Source organism: Anser cygnoides, chromosome 6, assembly GCF_040182565.1.
Source record: "Anser cygnoides isolate HZ-2024a breed goose chromosome 6, Taihu_goose_T2T_genome, whole genome shotgun sequence".
Lineage (NCBI taxonomy): Eukaryota > Metazoa > Chordata > Aves > Anseriformes > Anatidae > Anser > Anser cygnoides.
Window position 1 is genome coordinate 5,562,998 of NC_089878.1, and position 15,408 is coordinate 5,578,405.

At 42.4% G+C, this 15,408-nt stretch overlaps 1 protein-coding gene across 4 annotated transcripts in view; it reads right to left on the minus strand.

Annotated features, from left to right (window-relative positions):
- The window catches only part of GLS (glutaminase), a 58,494-nt gene extending 43,526 nt beyond the window's left edge, over window positions 1–14,968 (minus strand). Inside the window, exons 1-5 of one of the 4 annotated variants that reach the window (XM_066999049.1) lie at window positions 14,627–14,968; window positions 8,710–8,806; window positions 8,110–8,231; window positions 1,972–2,101; window positions 1,168–1,247 (exon numbers count right to left, since the gene is read on the minus strand). In XM_066999049.1, coding sequence (XP_066855150.1) covers window positions 1,168–1,247; window positions 1,972–2,101; window positions 8,110–8,231; window positions 8,710–8,806; window positions 14,627–14,922 — 725 coding nt within the window. In that variant the 5' untranslated portion in view covers window positions 14,923–14,968. Of the gene's footprint in view, window positions 1–1,167; window positions 1,248–1,971; window positions 2,102–8,109; window positions 8,232–8,709; window positions 8,807–13,564; window positions 14,105–14,545; window positions 14,602–14,626 lie in introns of those variants that run through there. The other 3 variants (XM_048058207.2, XM_066999050.1, XM_066999051.1) reach the window with 3 other exon arrangements.
- Between the last annotated feature and the right edge of the window lie 440 nt (window positions 14,969–15,408).

A 15,408-nucleotide genomic window follows, 5' to 3' on the forward strand; every position in this document is an offset into this window, starting at 1 on the left:
TACCACACTTATGCAACAGAGTACAGTCAATCTGAATATAGTCCCTGTACATATTGAAGGATACCAAAACAAAGATGAGAGCCAGATCAGTTTTGGAATTCAAGGGCAGAAGTTGAATGGCTGGACATATATTCCATATACTGGCACAGGTATTTTACTGCAATCGTGAAATACCATCTTTTGGAAAGTTTACTTTCAACACCTAATTCAGACTGCTCAAAAGAATGACTTAAACAAGCAGCATAAGCCTCATTTAAAACAAAAGGTTCCAAGACACCATTTGTCTGATGGCAAAATCAGAAGTGCATTTGCTTCTTTTCTTTGCAGAAAATTTGCGAAGTGTTCAAAGAAATTCACAGAAACGTTTTGGCATTACAAAAGCTATCATTAGACAACATTAAACATTATAAAAGTTAATATTATAAAAGCTTCCATTAGTATATGTTGTAATATCCAAAACAAAGAAAAACGCTAATTCAAGAGATCGAAAAGGGGAACTTTTTTCCCCCTTTTAAAGGTATTTTACTATTGATACATTATAATTCAGCCACTTAAGTAGGAAGCTGAAACATTAGTGTAATGCTTCGCTCAGAAAATTAATGCATTTAGGAGGCACATCAAAACACTTGTACAGTGCTTCCCTTAGAGAATACTTCCTTTTTACAGAATACACATCTGAAATTTTTCAATGATGTATAGTGATCGTAATTCCTTTTCTGCATTTTAATGTTCTTACCAAACTACTATTACTAACTTTTAGGAACATCATGGCCTACAAAAAACAATACATAGCTCAAAGCATGGATGCTATTGGATAAAGATCATCAGTTTGCAAAGTTTACATAAGCTTTGTCTCCATTTTGCCCTTTGGTAATCACTGAAATCACCCTCAGCTTTATCAATTTATTGTCAGCTCAGAAGAACAATATAATCCTACTCTAAATAGTAGTTACAAATACTATTTAAATGGTATTTTTTAAAAACTGAAAAATAATTCAGTTTCACAGAAGTTGGAAAAAAAAATCAAGAATGATGATCATGTAGTTTTTACTTCTTAAACAACTCCAACAAAGCTTTTTGTTTAGTCAGAGATACAATACTATGAAGCACTGTATGTATCAGAGTTTAAGTCACTGAAATGGTAAAATCTGCAAGTTAAAAATATACCTTTGTCCATCCACTGTGCAAAGTGACACGCCCCACAAATCAGGACTGAACTTGGCCAGTTGTGGAATATAGTCAGCAACCTACCACAATGAAAAATAAAAACATACGTTATACCATCCAAAATATTTAGCTATATGTTAGCATATGTTAATTTTAATAAATGCCTATGGAAAGGATAACAGATCCAACTGAATTAGCCCACAAAAATCTAAAACCTCTTCATAAATTATTATATTGATATTAACATTATCAGATAAAGTCTTTTTCCAATGAAAGAACAAACTCAGCATGTTTTAGCAGCAATGTGTCCTATTTTATGTCAGATTTAGGATTTCCACACAGTAATATTTTAACTTGTAACAAAGTCTGGGGTTTTTAATTAATTGCTCACTGAAAATAAGCACCAGAATAAACTTTAATTACTAACTTCAGCGCAGCATTGACAATTATTTCTGTCATACAACTTACCAGCTACGTAAAGTAGTATAACTTTTATAGACTAACATTAGTCTCACAAATTATACAGCGGTTTTATAATTTAGGTAAAATTAAAAATGAACAACACTATTTTCTCTCTTTAACCTCAAAACTTCAAAAGACTGTTAAAGGTATGGAGCTAAAATTCTATCTTAGTTTACAAGTTGCAAATACAATTGAGCTTCCATAACTATTTTAATCAATTATCAGTTTTACATTTTGCTAAAAATGTGAAGAAAAATCTCTCTACTCGAAAAAGAACAAATGAACTTGGTTAGTATCAACAAATCTAGAGAAGTTTCATATTGAATTTACAAGCATGGTTACCTTTCCTCCAGACTGTTTTTTAGCACTTTCATATAGCTCATCAATATGCGAAGTAAACGACATGAAATCTGGAATGACAAATTTCCTCCTGAAAGCTTGAGTAAGCAATACAATATTACTTTGTACACACCTGCAAGAAGTTAAAAAAAATGGTTAGTTTGACAAAGCTGACAAAAAGACTACTTAACAAGCACTTACAGGTTACTTAAATAAAGACTGTCAGTCCTTTTAAGTCATGCGCCTAAAAGAATAGGCCTAAAAGAATTTTCTATTCCGTATTTTTAAATATTAGCCACAACTGTTCCGTTACATTCACTTTTATGCCTTTTTTTTTTTAAAGCTCTCATTTCAAGTTCCAGCTGTGAGGTTGTCCAGTGAGGTAACATCACTTTGCCTTCAGGTAGCACCTAGGCTTGCCAAGGGATCTAAGCCACCCATTTCCTAGGAGCAGCGCTGGTGCCAGCCATCTGGCCCAGCCCTTGTTCAAAGGAGAGCTAACAAGCAAGAAAGCTGCCAGCAGCCCAAATTGAACCAAATTGAGTCAAAAAGAATAGTCTGTTAGAATAGAAAAACCAAGGAAGTCCTTGCTAACATCCAAACTAAAAAACTAACAGCACTCAAAGGCCTTTGCTTCAGGCCATCACCATTTCTGCCGTCCTTTAACCCAAAACAGTCACATCACTGCCCACCGAACACCAGCCCATCTGCTGCCTATAAAAAAAAAGATGAGGTGAAAAGAAAAGGACTTATCTAGGCAGAACAGAGGGAGGGAAAGATGGGAACATAAGTTGAGACAAGCTGTTCAAAGTGGTGTGTCGATGGGAGCGGAACTGGGAGCGTTATCACGGCAGTTAAAGCACTGCCTGATAAAGGGGATTAACAGCCCTATCCCAGGGCAAGAAAGAGAAAGGGAGGCTTCAACTCCAAATTAACAGTTTTGTTAACATTCAGACTGTGCTTTCTGGTAGCATTGACAAAAGCAGGAACACTTCATCCAGACAGATGAGAAGTGGAGAACACAGAGGCCCTTACTAGGAAGGAGAACTTGTTCTTCCAATGAGGAGTTACTCAGCAAAGTTAAACACCACTCTTTAGGGAAATACTTTCACTTCAAACATTACTTCCAGTAATCCTGTTATTCGAAGTCATCACCCGATTAGAATCAGGTTGCATACAGACCACCAGGCAGACACAGTTTGAACTCTGCTGTACTTTGAAGACCGTACCTGCAAATCCACCTGACAACCACTTCAAATGCTGGTAGGCCCTGCTCTCCAAGAGTGTTAAAGAGTGAAAGAGAAACAGCGGAGAAGTTTCTTCTGCACACACTGATATCTTCCGAATCACTGTCTGTAATAAACTTGTTCACCTACATTAAATCAACAGTTTCAGCTAGTTTTGTTGTTATTTGCTATGCTTACCCACCCTTTTTTCCACACAGCTTGCAGAAACCCTGTTCGCTTTTGTTCCCAGCAGCCTCCAATTATAGACACCTTCACCAGGTGGAGCAACCCCTTTTCAGAAGTAATTAAGAGGAGTTATGACAGCCATGTGTGCAGAAGGAAAAATAGCATACACATGCATTAAGTTTAACCTTTGGATTTGTTTTGACATCATGTGTATCACCTGGACAGCAATAAGTACTCTTGTAAAAAAAATCTGAAGCTCACGCACAGCTATTAAAATGGTTCAAGAACACAAAGCATGAAAAACATGGCAATAAGAAGGCAGAATGCAGTGAAATACAGCCCTCTTGTTACTCTGCTGAAGCAACAGGAAGGGCATTTTTACATGCACCAATTTACACCCAGCCTAGTAGCTCACTTCGTTAGTTCAACCACTTTAAGCTGGAGACTGGCCATCACTCTAGAAACAGCTGTGCTGCTTAAGGACTTGACCACATTTCTGCAAGTTATTGTTCCTAGACTTCTGCCAAGGTTAGTGTCTCCTTACTCCAGGCAAACGGTATGAACTCAGGCACTAAGTACAGAGGTTCAGTTAATCTAGCTGGGAATTCACAACAATTACTGAGTAGATAAAACAATAGGGGTGTTAATGAGCTCTGGCTAATGGGGCAGTGATACTTCCAATCAACAGAGGACACCAGTCTTGACAGCCTCTAATAAATACTCTGCAACTGACATCTCCCCAGTGGAGTTTCTGAAGTTCCAAGCAACCCACTGGTGAAGAATGGTCTGCGGCTCAGGAGACATGGAGCAGTATGAAAAGACCACAGGGAGAAATTTAAACGAATATAGCAATAAATAACAATCCTGCCACAGTCAGTCTTTAACAACAAGCCCTTATTATGCCCTGCACATATTAATAGAGTTCAAGATAGGAATACTACCTCCTCATCTCAAATTTTCATTTCTCCTAACTTCACACCACCGTAACAATTTGTCCTCCCCCAGTGCATTTAGGCTGCAATAGTACCATACTGCTATTCACATGAACACGAGGACAAAATAAAATAAGGTGAAAGAGACAGCGGTATGGTTGTCAAGGGCTCTGAATCCCCCTGTAATTTTGTCCATTACAGACATGTCCTGCATTTGCACGTGCTCTGTCAGGGATGTGCATTTCAGAGGAACGCATTACTACTACATTTCAACAAGCTATTTTCTCCAAAGGGTAAACCAGGGATTAAGTTCAATGAGCTCCCATCAGAAAGATGGATGAGCAAAGAGAATAGATGTTCACAGATGACTCTCTCGTGAATATTTTAGTGACAAGTAAGAAATCATTACATCCGCTCCCTACAGCGGGTTTGTAACTGATTTGCTTACTTCATTCCTGAGAAGGACAAAACTGCCAAATTCACAGTATATGTCACTCGAACAGCCAAATGCCCTTCAACAACGCTCTAATGGGAGACTAGGATTCAAGTCTTCGGATCTGTCCTATCAATGACTTGTATAATCTTCAAGTAAAGGTTTAGGTTGGATCATTTTGCTTCTTTTCATCATACATGTACCCCTTCTTTTTTCAAGTTCTGGCTCAGATTGCCAATTATTACTTTCCTAAAGCAAGTAGATACCTGCTAAAAACACAGACTCTGAACTCTCACAGATTTTGAAGAATTGCTAGGCTAGCTATACAGCAGAGTGGGAAACTAGCAGATCTTTCTGCTTAAAAAGCTATAGAACAAGTACTATGTGAAGCTCCATTTCCAGCTAGCAAGACTAGGTTTGTGTAAGCACTCAAAATATTTAGACTTTTTAGAAAAATAAATTCAACATTAACAGCTTTTGACATAGGAGGTATTTATAGTAGCAAAGCAAAAGTCCTTTACATCTTCTGTCAAAAGCTTTTTAACTCCTCAAACAAATAGGATGAAAACATTTATTAATACCTGGGTTAAATACATCTAAAATTAAAGTTTTCCTCAGGATTTGCTGCCTAGATTTAGAGAGCAGCACAGCTGTTCCATGGGAAATAGATAAGCCTGTTTGAGATCTAGTAACAGATGCTTAGAACGGAACAGACCCAGATTGCTGCTTCCTACCAGCAGATCAGAGGAGATTTGGCTATCAGGACCACAATTCTAGGTCAATAAAGCAGGACAGACAGTACCTTGTGACAAAGGCTAAGCCTAAAAAGCCAAGTTACCCAGAAAATTAATCAAGTTTAAACTCATAGTTATTAGTGTTGCCCAGCTACCATCTCACTCAAGTTTACACCCCTGTCAAACTAAATAAGATCCAAACACCTTATGCTTTTCCTTTTTGCCACACATGTTGACCAAAATATTGTCAGTTAAGAAACAGTGCTTTTTGCAAGTCCTCTTTTTCTGTCAGCAACAATTTGTAAGCTAAAGAAAAAACAAAGGGCATAGGTGGGATTTTTTTTTTTTTTTAGAAAAATTGTTAGAAATTTTTACACAAGTTTGCTAAAATGTCACAAAATAGATCTGACTAGTAGGATGTGTCATAACATGCACACTTCATGAGGAAAACTGGAGTGGATAATCTTCCATATTTGTATAGCTGCTTAAGTTTCATCTAAATACTTTATTAAGTCATACCATAGCTAGGGTATCAAGAGATAAAGAGCAAAAATCACACCATAAGCTAACTGGCACGCTACAACACCTTTCCTCTGTAAGGCATCATGCTACCAAGACCATGTGGTGCGTTACACTAATGCAGCACCAACAGCTGACTCAAGAAATGCAGCTGCAGCAGGCACTCCGGCTGCAACAAGTGCATCTGTGGAGTGTTCAATTCTGAGAACTCCAGGGATGAAAGATGGGAAACCAAAACTGTTCCATCTGTAACACGGAGATTTCATCCAAGTTTTTAATTTAACACTGGGACACCAAAAAGCCCGAAGTCTTCAAAGTAAGGCCATTTAGGTCAAATTGCAATCTACAGTTTACAACCAGTAAAAAGGTGTTAAAACTTTTGTGATAATGATAGACTGCAAAGATGCATGACCTAGGATATTTTACAGGTAACTTGGACTGTGCTTAATTGATTTAGTTGAGTTTCTGTTATCACTGCTCCACGTTATTTATCCTTGCTGCTTTAATTGATCTAACAGCTTTGGACTCCAATCTGACAGAAGAATTACAGCATTGACTTTCATGTTTAGGAAACTGAAGCTTCAAAGTCCTGAGGTAAGTACAACTGAGTGGGTACATAATTGTATTTCACACGTCAAACACCTGGAGAAGAACAAAAAATCCAGGAACCTTGTATGAGTCTCAAAATAGCTCTCTAATTAAAAAAATACTTGCTGACTTCGTTTATTTGTTTTGTTTAGTTTTAATATAGAGCCCTCATCTAAAACACAATTACTAGTTCACCAATACAAACAAGCCTTCTAGCATAAATGTTTTATATAAAAGCAAATATTTCCTTTCTCATTCAACCATAGGCCCCAGAAAGGTTTCTCACCCTACAAATACAGCTTTTACTGTGCTGACAAACAACCAACAAAGACCTGGTCTTGAGCTCAAATGCAAGGAAGAAGTTAGTCCGTGTACCTTTAGGAAGTAACACACATCAATAGACTGAAGAGTTAACTGGTCTGTTAATTTGCCACACGCTGAAATGCGTAACAAATATACTTTTATATGTTTATATATATAACATATATAAATGTAATCCATATTTCACGAATATACTATATATGTACTTTATATGTATATAATACATATTTGAAACAGAAGAAATAGCGCTATATATGTTTATGTGTATATATACATACACATTCTTATAGGCACGTATGTATACATGCGTATACGCACACTTTAAACAGAAATAGCAGTATACACCATTAATTTACAAATTCAAAAAATGGTTGTACAACAAAACAGAAATGTATCATTTAAGCTCTTCATTGAAGAAGCAACTTTTACGTATTACATCATTTACTCTGTAAATGGAACAAAAATTGACTCAAAAATAGGCTACAAACTTCATTTCAAGATTTAAGAGCACCTAAGCTTACAATTTTTTGGCACACAAAAACTGTAAATACTGGAGCAAAGGAGTGTGCTTGGAATGAACTGAAGACAACACGAACGGTGCTCAACTTGTGCAGCTAACTATACTCACCACAGCCTTTTCTCAAAAAAAAAAAAAGGTATCACTAAAATATGGCACACAAATCTTTTCCAAAACAGTACAAAGCAACTTCTACAGTCCTAACTGTTCTCATCTCTACATACCTTGAAGTATAGCTTCATTCTGCTTTTCATATATTCACTTAGAATTATCTACATACATGTCCCTAACTGGATGCCAGAAATGCTCTGGAGATCTCACGCTACACAGAAGCAGTTCCCTGAACTTTGGGTTACAAACCAGTGATGCAGAGAGTTTCCATGCCCATACAAAATACTCCCTGCTGAGACAATTTATTTCTTGGCATCTGACTGAGAGTTGCAGTCCAGGGTCAGATACACATGCAGGTAACGCTGATACATGAAACCTTTATGGACATCACCCCATCTATCTGCTGCATGAAACCACGGAACAAACTCACACGGTAACATCAACATCAGGAGAGTGCCTGACCTCCTTTCTAACTAATTACACAGCTATATACCACATGTCTCTCCTCGACAGGCATCAGTAACACCCATGCAACATCCATTCATAATTGTAACATTAACAACAGAGAGCTTACTTTTTAAAAAGGTCTTTGTCCAGCATAACACCATCTGAAGTTGTTTGAAGGGTCAGTCTTAACATATCCATGCACTCCTTCAACCTGGGATCAGAGGTACGTAATCCTGTAGACTTGAGTGCCTATCACAATTAAACAATACTTACTAAAATGAAAAATGTATGCTATTACGAACAGGTTTTCTAACGCTCAGTTGTATTTATTAAAGTAAAAGGCATCTGCCACAGCATCATCAACATTTGGACAGCATTTTGACACCCTTTATTAATCCTTTTGCCACTTTGGCTACTTCTCACATCGAAGGATTATGATGGTTTGGTTTAAAATTCAGTGGTCCAACTACTTTACTCAAGTGCAAATATTACTTAGCCCTGCCACAGACAGAGAAGCTTCCACGCATTCTCTCGCACAGCAAATAAGCAAATAAGAACACGAGCATTCTCATTCACTTAATTACACCAACAGTGTTGGGGGGCAGTTACATTCCTTGTTGCAGTTAACTATGTACAACATTCCTTGATTTATATTCTTGCATTTCAAATGTTAAAAAAGGCTTGTAGTAGTTGACTTTCATACAGTGCTTTGGGATAGTAAACTTACAGTTATGAATTTATGGACTGGTATTTTTTCTTGTCCTTCTGCAATAGTATAGAAGAGCAAATCTTCCAAGCTGGGAAGGAGACCTTGCTTCACTTTACTGAAAAAAATAAAATGCATGCATGGATTAGTATTTTTATTTATGTTTGCATTATTCACAAGAAAACACATTTTTGCTACCAATACAACAGCTATTCAAAGAATGCTTTTATTAACATTTGAAGATTAATATTACCATTTTTCCTACCTTAAGCTGAATTAAAGTATACAATATGACACTTCACAAAAGCAAAAACATTTTTACCACACTCATGTTTTTACTGACATACATTAACTTCCAAGATTATATTTAGCAATTCTTTAGAGCAGATTCAGCACCGTTCCCTCCACTTTATGCTGCAGAGGACAGAAGCGTTACTTACACAGAGCATAAACTATTTGTAAGACTTAAAGACCCACATGCCTCATAATAAAACTAGAAGAACAGACCGATGCAAGAGTTTTGCAGATAAGAGAAAGCAAGAGATGATACTATGTGGATCATTTTCTTCAAAACAATCCTCTTTTTGTTTGTTTTAGGAACCCCTTAAAGTCCCTTGTCCTTTGGGAAGCTTATATAAGCCACATCAGCTACAGTGAAAGCAAGCAAAGCCATCTGCAGCCAAACACGGAAACCTGAACTAGCTCAGGCACCAGAAGCAGCAGCTCAGCACACGGATGGAGTAGGGTAAATAAATGCGCGGTATAGATAGATCTTCAACGGTCCATGTGGTTATCATCATCATACAGCAGTTCTCAAATTCTTCCACGTGTTAGCCATTTTGCTAGAGCATATACTCCTGGCGCACCTGCACGGGTTCCTAACACATCTCCATTTTAAGATGAAGGTATCAAAATTCCTTCCGAAGGGGAAGGCTGCAATGCTGAGAGCTTGCTCAGCAGCCCCTCAGAAGACCCCCAGGGGCTTAACCTCAGAGTTTCACCTGTCCTTGATACTGCGAAGCGCCCCACGGCAGGCAGGGGCGCAAGGCTGTGTGCAGTTCCTTATGCCATGTGTGCTGGATCACGCAGCTGGGAGGCTGCTCTAGCAACGCACGCTCCCAAACCGCTACAGGCAGTGACAGCAAAGGGCCTCACATCTCCTCTCTCAGCCCCCTGCAGCACTCAGGTTTGTTTCTAGACAAAGTCAATTTCGACAAAACCAACCAGCTGATGTTTGACAAGCAAAAATAAAAATAGTTTCCCAGTCAACATAAACACAAACTAAGTGAAATAGATCATATGGAGTCTTGCATTATTTCAGCCATCGATTTTAACTCCATCCTATAACCTAATAACACGCAGACTACTTTGTTACTATACTCAAATATATAGAAGCTCCTACTTGAAACTTACTACCTGAAACTGGAACATTGTGGCATTTTATCGCAGCCCTAGCTTACCATAGTTCAGCAGCAGGTCAGGCTTGTGATTCATTATTTTTAATAAAAATCTGATTATATCGCCATAGCCTTTTAAATTTAAGGCAACCTGCAGATTGCACTCTACCTCCTTCCTCTCCTCATAACCAGCAGCAAAAATCAGCAGTAAAAATCTCACTTCTCATTTTCCAATGTATTTAATACTCTGTCCTTACATACTAAGAACAGAAGACAGCTTTGTAAGCCAACAGAACTTGCCTTGTCTTCCAGGCTGGATTTTTTTAAAAACTGAAGCTGGCTGACTAATGCACAGACAGGCTGGCAATTCAACCGAGACAAACGCTCGCAACTACCTCCAGCAAATTTCTGGAGGGAAAACACCCTTTTTCCCTAAAGAAAGCTCACGTCTTCCACGCAGCACACTGCACCTCTGATCTCCCGAGGACAAGACTTGTTACTGGCTCGCTGAAGCTCTGTCGAAGGAACCTTCCCTATTCAACGAAAAGCCTCTGGATGTGTTTGCCAGTTAACTGACATCCTCCCTCACAACAAGTTTCTGAGCTGCAACTCAGCACCTCACAGCTGATCCAAACGGGGAACTCCTGCCTGGGAGAGAGCAGAGAAAAGCTTCAGACATTTCAACTAGATTCTTATCTGCTTCTTCCTCAGATTTTCATCTCTTACAGAGATGCACCTTTCACAGAGTAAATTCTCTCTTGAAAGTTTCTGTATCTTTCACATCTGCTGCTGTTCAATACTGGGTCAGTCAGCTTAATTTAGCAATGGATCCGCACCGACTGCCAGAGCAAAGAGGATGGCGTTCAATATATTTGCAGAAAATTGCTCTGTGTCAAACAGTCCATCTCTTGATAAAGTTTATCAGTTAAATAGAGGTGGAAAGGCTTGCTCTGCAGTTTATCAGGTCAATGATGGCAGTAACTAATGTTTGCTTAACCTAAAAGCGGTGTTTTGGCACCGTGAGCACACTTACTAAGATAGCACTGCTCAGCACAGGTTGCAAAGAGCCCTGTTTTCCAAGGCAGGAGAACAGTCAAATTAGTGCCCAATTCCAGGTTTCTCCACTTTGTGAACAATGACTTTTGGTGAAATTAAAGAAGAGGAATAATCAAACCTGGACTTGCCGCTAGAGTTCAGTTGTACTCTGATCTGTGAGCCAGGTGAACACTGCTGGGTGCTCCACACTGCTCTTTAAAGAACGTCTGAATGCACCCAGGCCACAACCAAGGACTTTGCAGTCCCTGTCATTCCTTCCCTCAGTTTCTCCTTTTCTGTCAGTACAATGTTTAGACCAGACTCCATGGAGAAATTTGTTCTAACCAAAGCTGAATTATGATGATAATCGAAAAGTTAAATATCAAATATGGTGGCTGACTTGTCTTATTTTAGCCAATGCCTTCAAAGAGATGGACAGAAGCTAGAATTCATTCCACGCAGGCTACCCACCTGCTGACCAGACTGCCACTTGTGCTACCTATCAGGGAAGAGACTAAAGCCAGGAACCCTTCTCCTAGAAGCACATTCCTACTTCAAGATGTAACTGGCAAAATGCAAAACAGAACAGGAAATATGAAGATATGATAAGGCTAACAGCACACCAGAGACAAAAACACAGGCCCACAACTGCAAGTTGCAAGGGCTGCAACCTGCAGCTCCTCTGTATGAAGCAGGCATCCCGCTGAAGTGGTCACAACCCTGCTGGTGACTGATTTCCAATTCAAAGACCTCAACACCTGCCAAGTCACTAAATAACTGGCCACTGCCCACTGGCACAGACAGACACTGAGCCCAGCAGCAGCGGTGGGTAACCATTTACCTGGGAACTTAGGAGATGCAAAGCGAGCTGTGCATTTGTAACTTTCAGGCCAAAGATGGCCATCTCTGAGTAGATGTCAGAGTGCTTCTGGTAAAAACAAGAACTGCTGCTTCAAAATCTTACCTTCTAAGGAAGTTACAGGTGGTTTAATGAAAACTCTCTTCTAACAGTGCCTTGCACCTGTATTATACCGCTCTCCGAGGAGAGCACAGTGAGATGAAACACTGCCTGGTTAATAGGGAGTTATTCCTCTGGAATCTGGCGTGGGTATGAAAGCAGAAAAAAATCTAAAAAGGTATCTCCAGAATTCACACCGTCCTTCAAAAGGAGCACTAGCGCTCCTTTGTGATTTTATAAGGAAAACAATTAAAATGGTAAAAAGCACAACCACTTTGCTGTATTCCATACACAAGTACCTCCTCTCTTGTAAATTACCTGCACTTACATCAGTCGCTCATGTCTTGCTCCTCCTCCTTGCCCTAATAAACATCTTCATAGTTCAGAAGTAGCTTACACTAAGATGAGCTACGCTTGATCCTATTACTGTCCAGTATAAAATACTGGAAGGCAAACAGTGATACTTAACAGAGAAGTACAGACTCTATCAAATATTACACAGGTTTACATGCTTATAATTTAAGACAGTACTAGGTTACTGTGTTTTAAATATTTAAGCATGAAATGATGATTACATTTTAATCCACAGCCTTCAGTCAGCGAAATTACCAGCCTAGGACCACTCCTCTGCTTAATCTCAAATATTTCTTCTTTCCAAAATACATTAAGTTTCAGGTGAACACACAGAGTGAAGGTTAAATAGCAGACATCAGGGTGTGGGAGGAAGATGTTCAGGGGAAAAAAGCACATGGGGATCCAGAGGAATATATGGGTTATGTAGTCAGATCTTCGTTATTTCATCACCTACAGGTCCCTTTATTTACTCACCATATGAAGGACTAAGCCATTCTAAATACCTGTATAGTCTTTGCTAAAAGTATAAAAGGACAGCTGCCCTCCCCCTTGTGTCCACAATCCATCTACCAAACACAACTCAAATGTCCGCTGGATGGCAAAGTGCTGGAATTGGCAGAACATAGCCTGCACTGACATGGGCCAGTTGTTAATTTAGTCCAGAAATCTGCCTTCTGAAGCACTTCACTCTTCTTCTGAACCCTGCACTTTGTCTTAACACAGCAATGATTTCCACATGTAACATACCGTATTAAGAATGCTTAAGTGAACTTTTTGCAATCCTGTATTAAGGAAAATTAGAATGCAAGTGGTTAATGTGCCACCAGGAATTCCTGACCAGCCTGAACTGAAGAGAAACTGTTTCCAGCCCTTTCCTTATTCCTAACTATATGCTGTATGTTTCATGCAATTTTCTTTGTTCGTTTTGCAGCAAGGCTCAAAGCACAACTATCTGACTTCCAAATACACCTTTTGTCAAAGGTCAGAAAGTATTAAAAAAAACTAACTGGTTTGTAATTACACAACCTCATCAAATGTACTAGAAATTTCATGACTTCCCTAATTGACGCTAGCTGTTGGGAAGTGTTATAAAAGCTCAGTTCAAGGAAACATTATCTTTTTGATAAATCACCTTTCCAGCTGTGAAGGAGGGGTTGAAGATGTTGGAATACTGTTTTTTTGTCCTAAGTTTTTAATGGTGTCGTCTGCATTTCTCATTGAAAATGGAAGTTAACCTTTATAAGCCACTCCTACTCGAGCCACTGCCAAAAAAAACTTTTTGTGCCAAAACGTTATGCAGAGCTAATTCAAACAGGAGGCTCCGTATGTGCGTAACAATAGTACAAGTACAACAATACACGTGTGACTGCGTACTATACTACATGTGATCCTAGAATTCATCCTGCACGCATTTTTAAGGCGCCTGTGAGCTGGAATTATACCCAACGCCTTTGAAGAAGATTATATCGCAATGAAACAAAAGGCTAGCACCGAGCCAAGCAGCGAAGACACTTGATGGGACAAGGGGGGGGAAAGAACAAGGCAGCGGCTTCTTCCCCTGCGCGCCAGGCTGAGGGAGCATAAGCCCATACCCAAGAGCAGAGCTACGAGTGGGCTGAAGTCTTCCTGCCTGACCTCACGGGATCCCTCCAGGCTTCCTCTCCGCGTGAGGCTGACAAAGGCAGTGCCCTTAGCGAAGGCAGCGTCCCCTTCCCTTGGCCTCGCTTCCTCTTTCGCTTTTCCCACCTGGCTAGCGGGCAGGGCCGGGGCTGGGGCCGCCAGCCGCAGGCGGGGGCTCACCCCGCGGCCCAGCAGGGATTTGGGGCTGCCCGGGGGTCTCAGCTAAGGCACCCAACCCCCCAGGAGTGCTGAGGGGGGCACGGGGCAGGGGACGGGACTCCCCCTAACGCCGCCGGGGGCGCTGGCTGGGGCCGGAGAGGGTGAAGGGAAACGGGACCACGGGGCTGCGGGCCCAGAAATCCCCAAAAAACCCTGCGTGGCCCCGTCGGCGCGGCCTTGAGGCGGCGGCTGGGGCTGCGCAGCGCCTCCAGGCGGGGCCCCTCCGCCCGCCTGCCCGTCCCTCCCTCCCTCCGCGCCGTGCCCAGCCCCGCACCTGCCGGGGAAGCCGCGTGCGCGGCCCCGCAGCCGTGGCATGGCCGCCGCCTCCCTGCCTCCCTGCCGGCCCCGCACTCACTTCTCCCCTCCCGCGGCCAGCTCCGCGCCCCCGCCGTGGTTCTTGCTGCGGCCGCTGTCCGTGACGGGGGGCTCCCCGGGGGCCGCCGGCTGCTGCGGCTGCTGCTGCGCCCCCTTCCCCGGCTCCTCCAGGGCTCCCTCGGAGCGAGTGCACAGCCCCCGCGCCGGGACGCGCCGGCGGGCGGCCAGGGGGGGCGGCGGGAGGCGCCGGGAGCCGTGTCCGGGCCCGGGGCCGTGCCCGCCGGCCGCCCCCCGCAGCAGCTCCCTGAGCAGCGCCGCCCGCCACAGCCGCATCATCGCCGCCCTGCCGCCGACTGCCCGCCGCCGGCCCGCCGCGCCGCTCGCCGCCCGCCGCGCCCGCCCCCGCCGCGCGCCGATTGGCCGCCGCCGCCTAGCTGTCAGGCAGACGGCGCGCTGATTGGGCGGCCCGCGCGTCGCTCCTGAGCGGGAGGGAGAGGGCCCCGGGAGCGCCGCCGCCGCCGCCTCCATTTTAAGGAGCGGGGAGGCTGGGCGGCCACCGCCCCCGCGGTGCGGCGGGGGCCGGGCCCGGTGGCCGGGAAGGGGCTGGGGGACACCGGGCATCAGCCAAGGGGCAGGCAGCGGCCCGCCTGCCGCCCACACCGGGCCCGCACCTGCGGGGCTGCGCCGGCCGCGCCCGGGGGCCCCACGGCGCCGCTGCTCGGCGTGTGGGCGGGATGGGGCCGGGCCGGGTTGTCATGGATACGGGCCCTTTTTATATTTTTATATATTAAAAAAATAAAAATAAAAAATCGGTGATCAAGT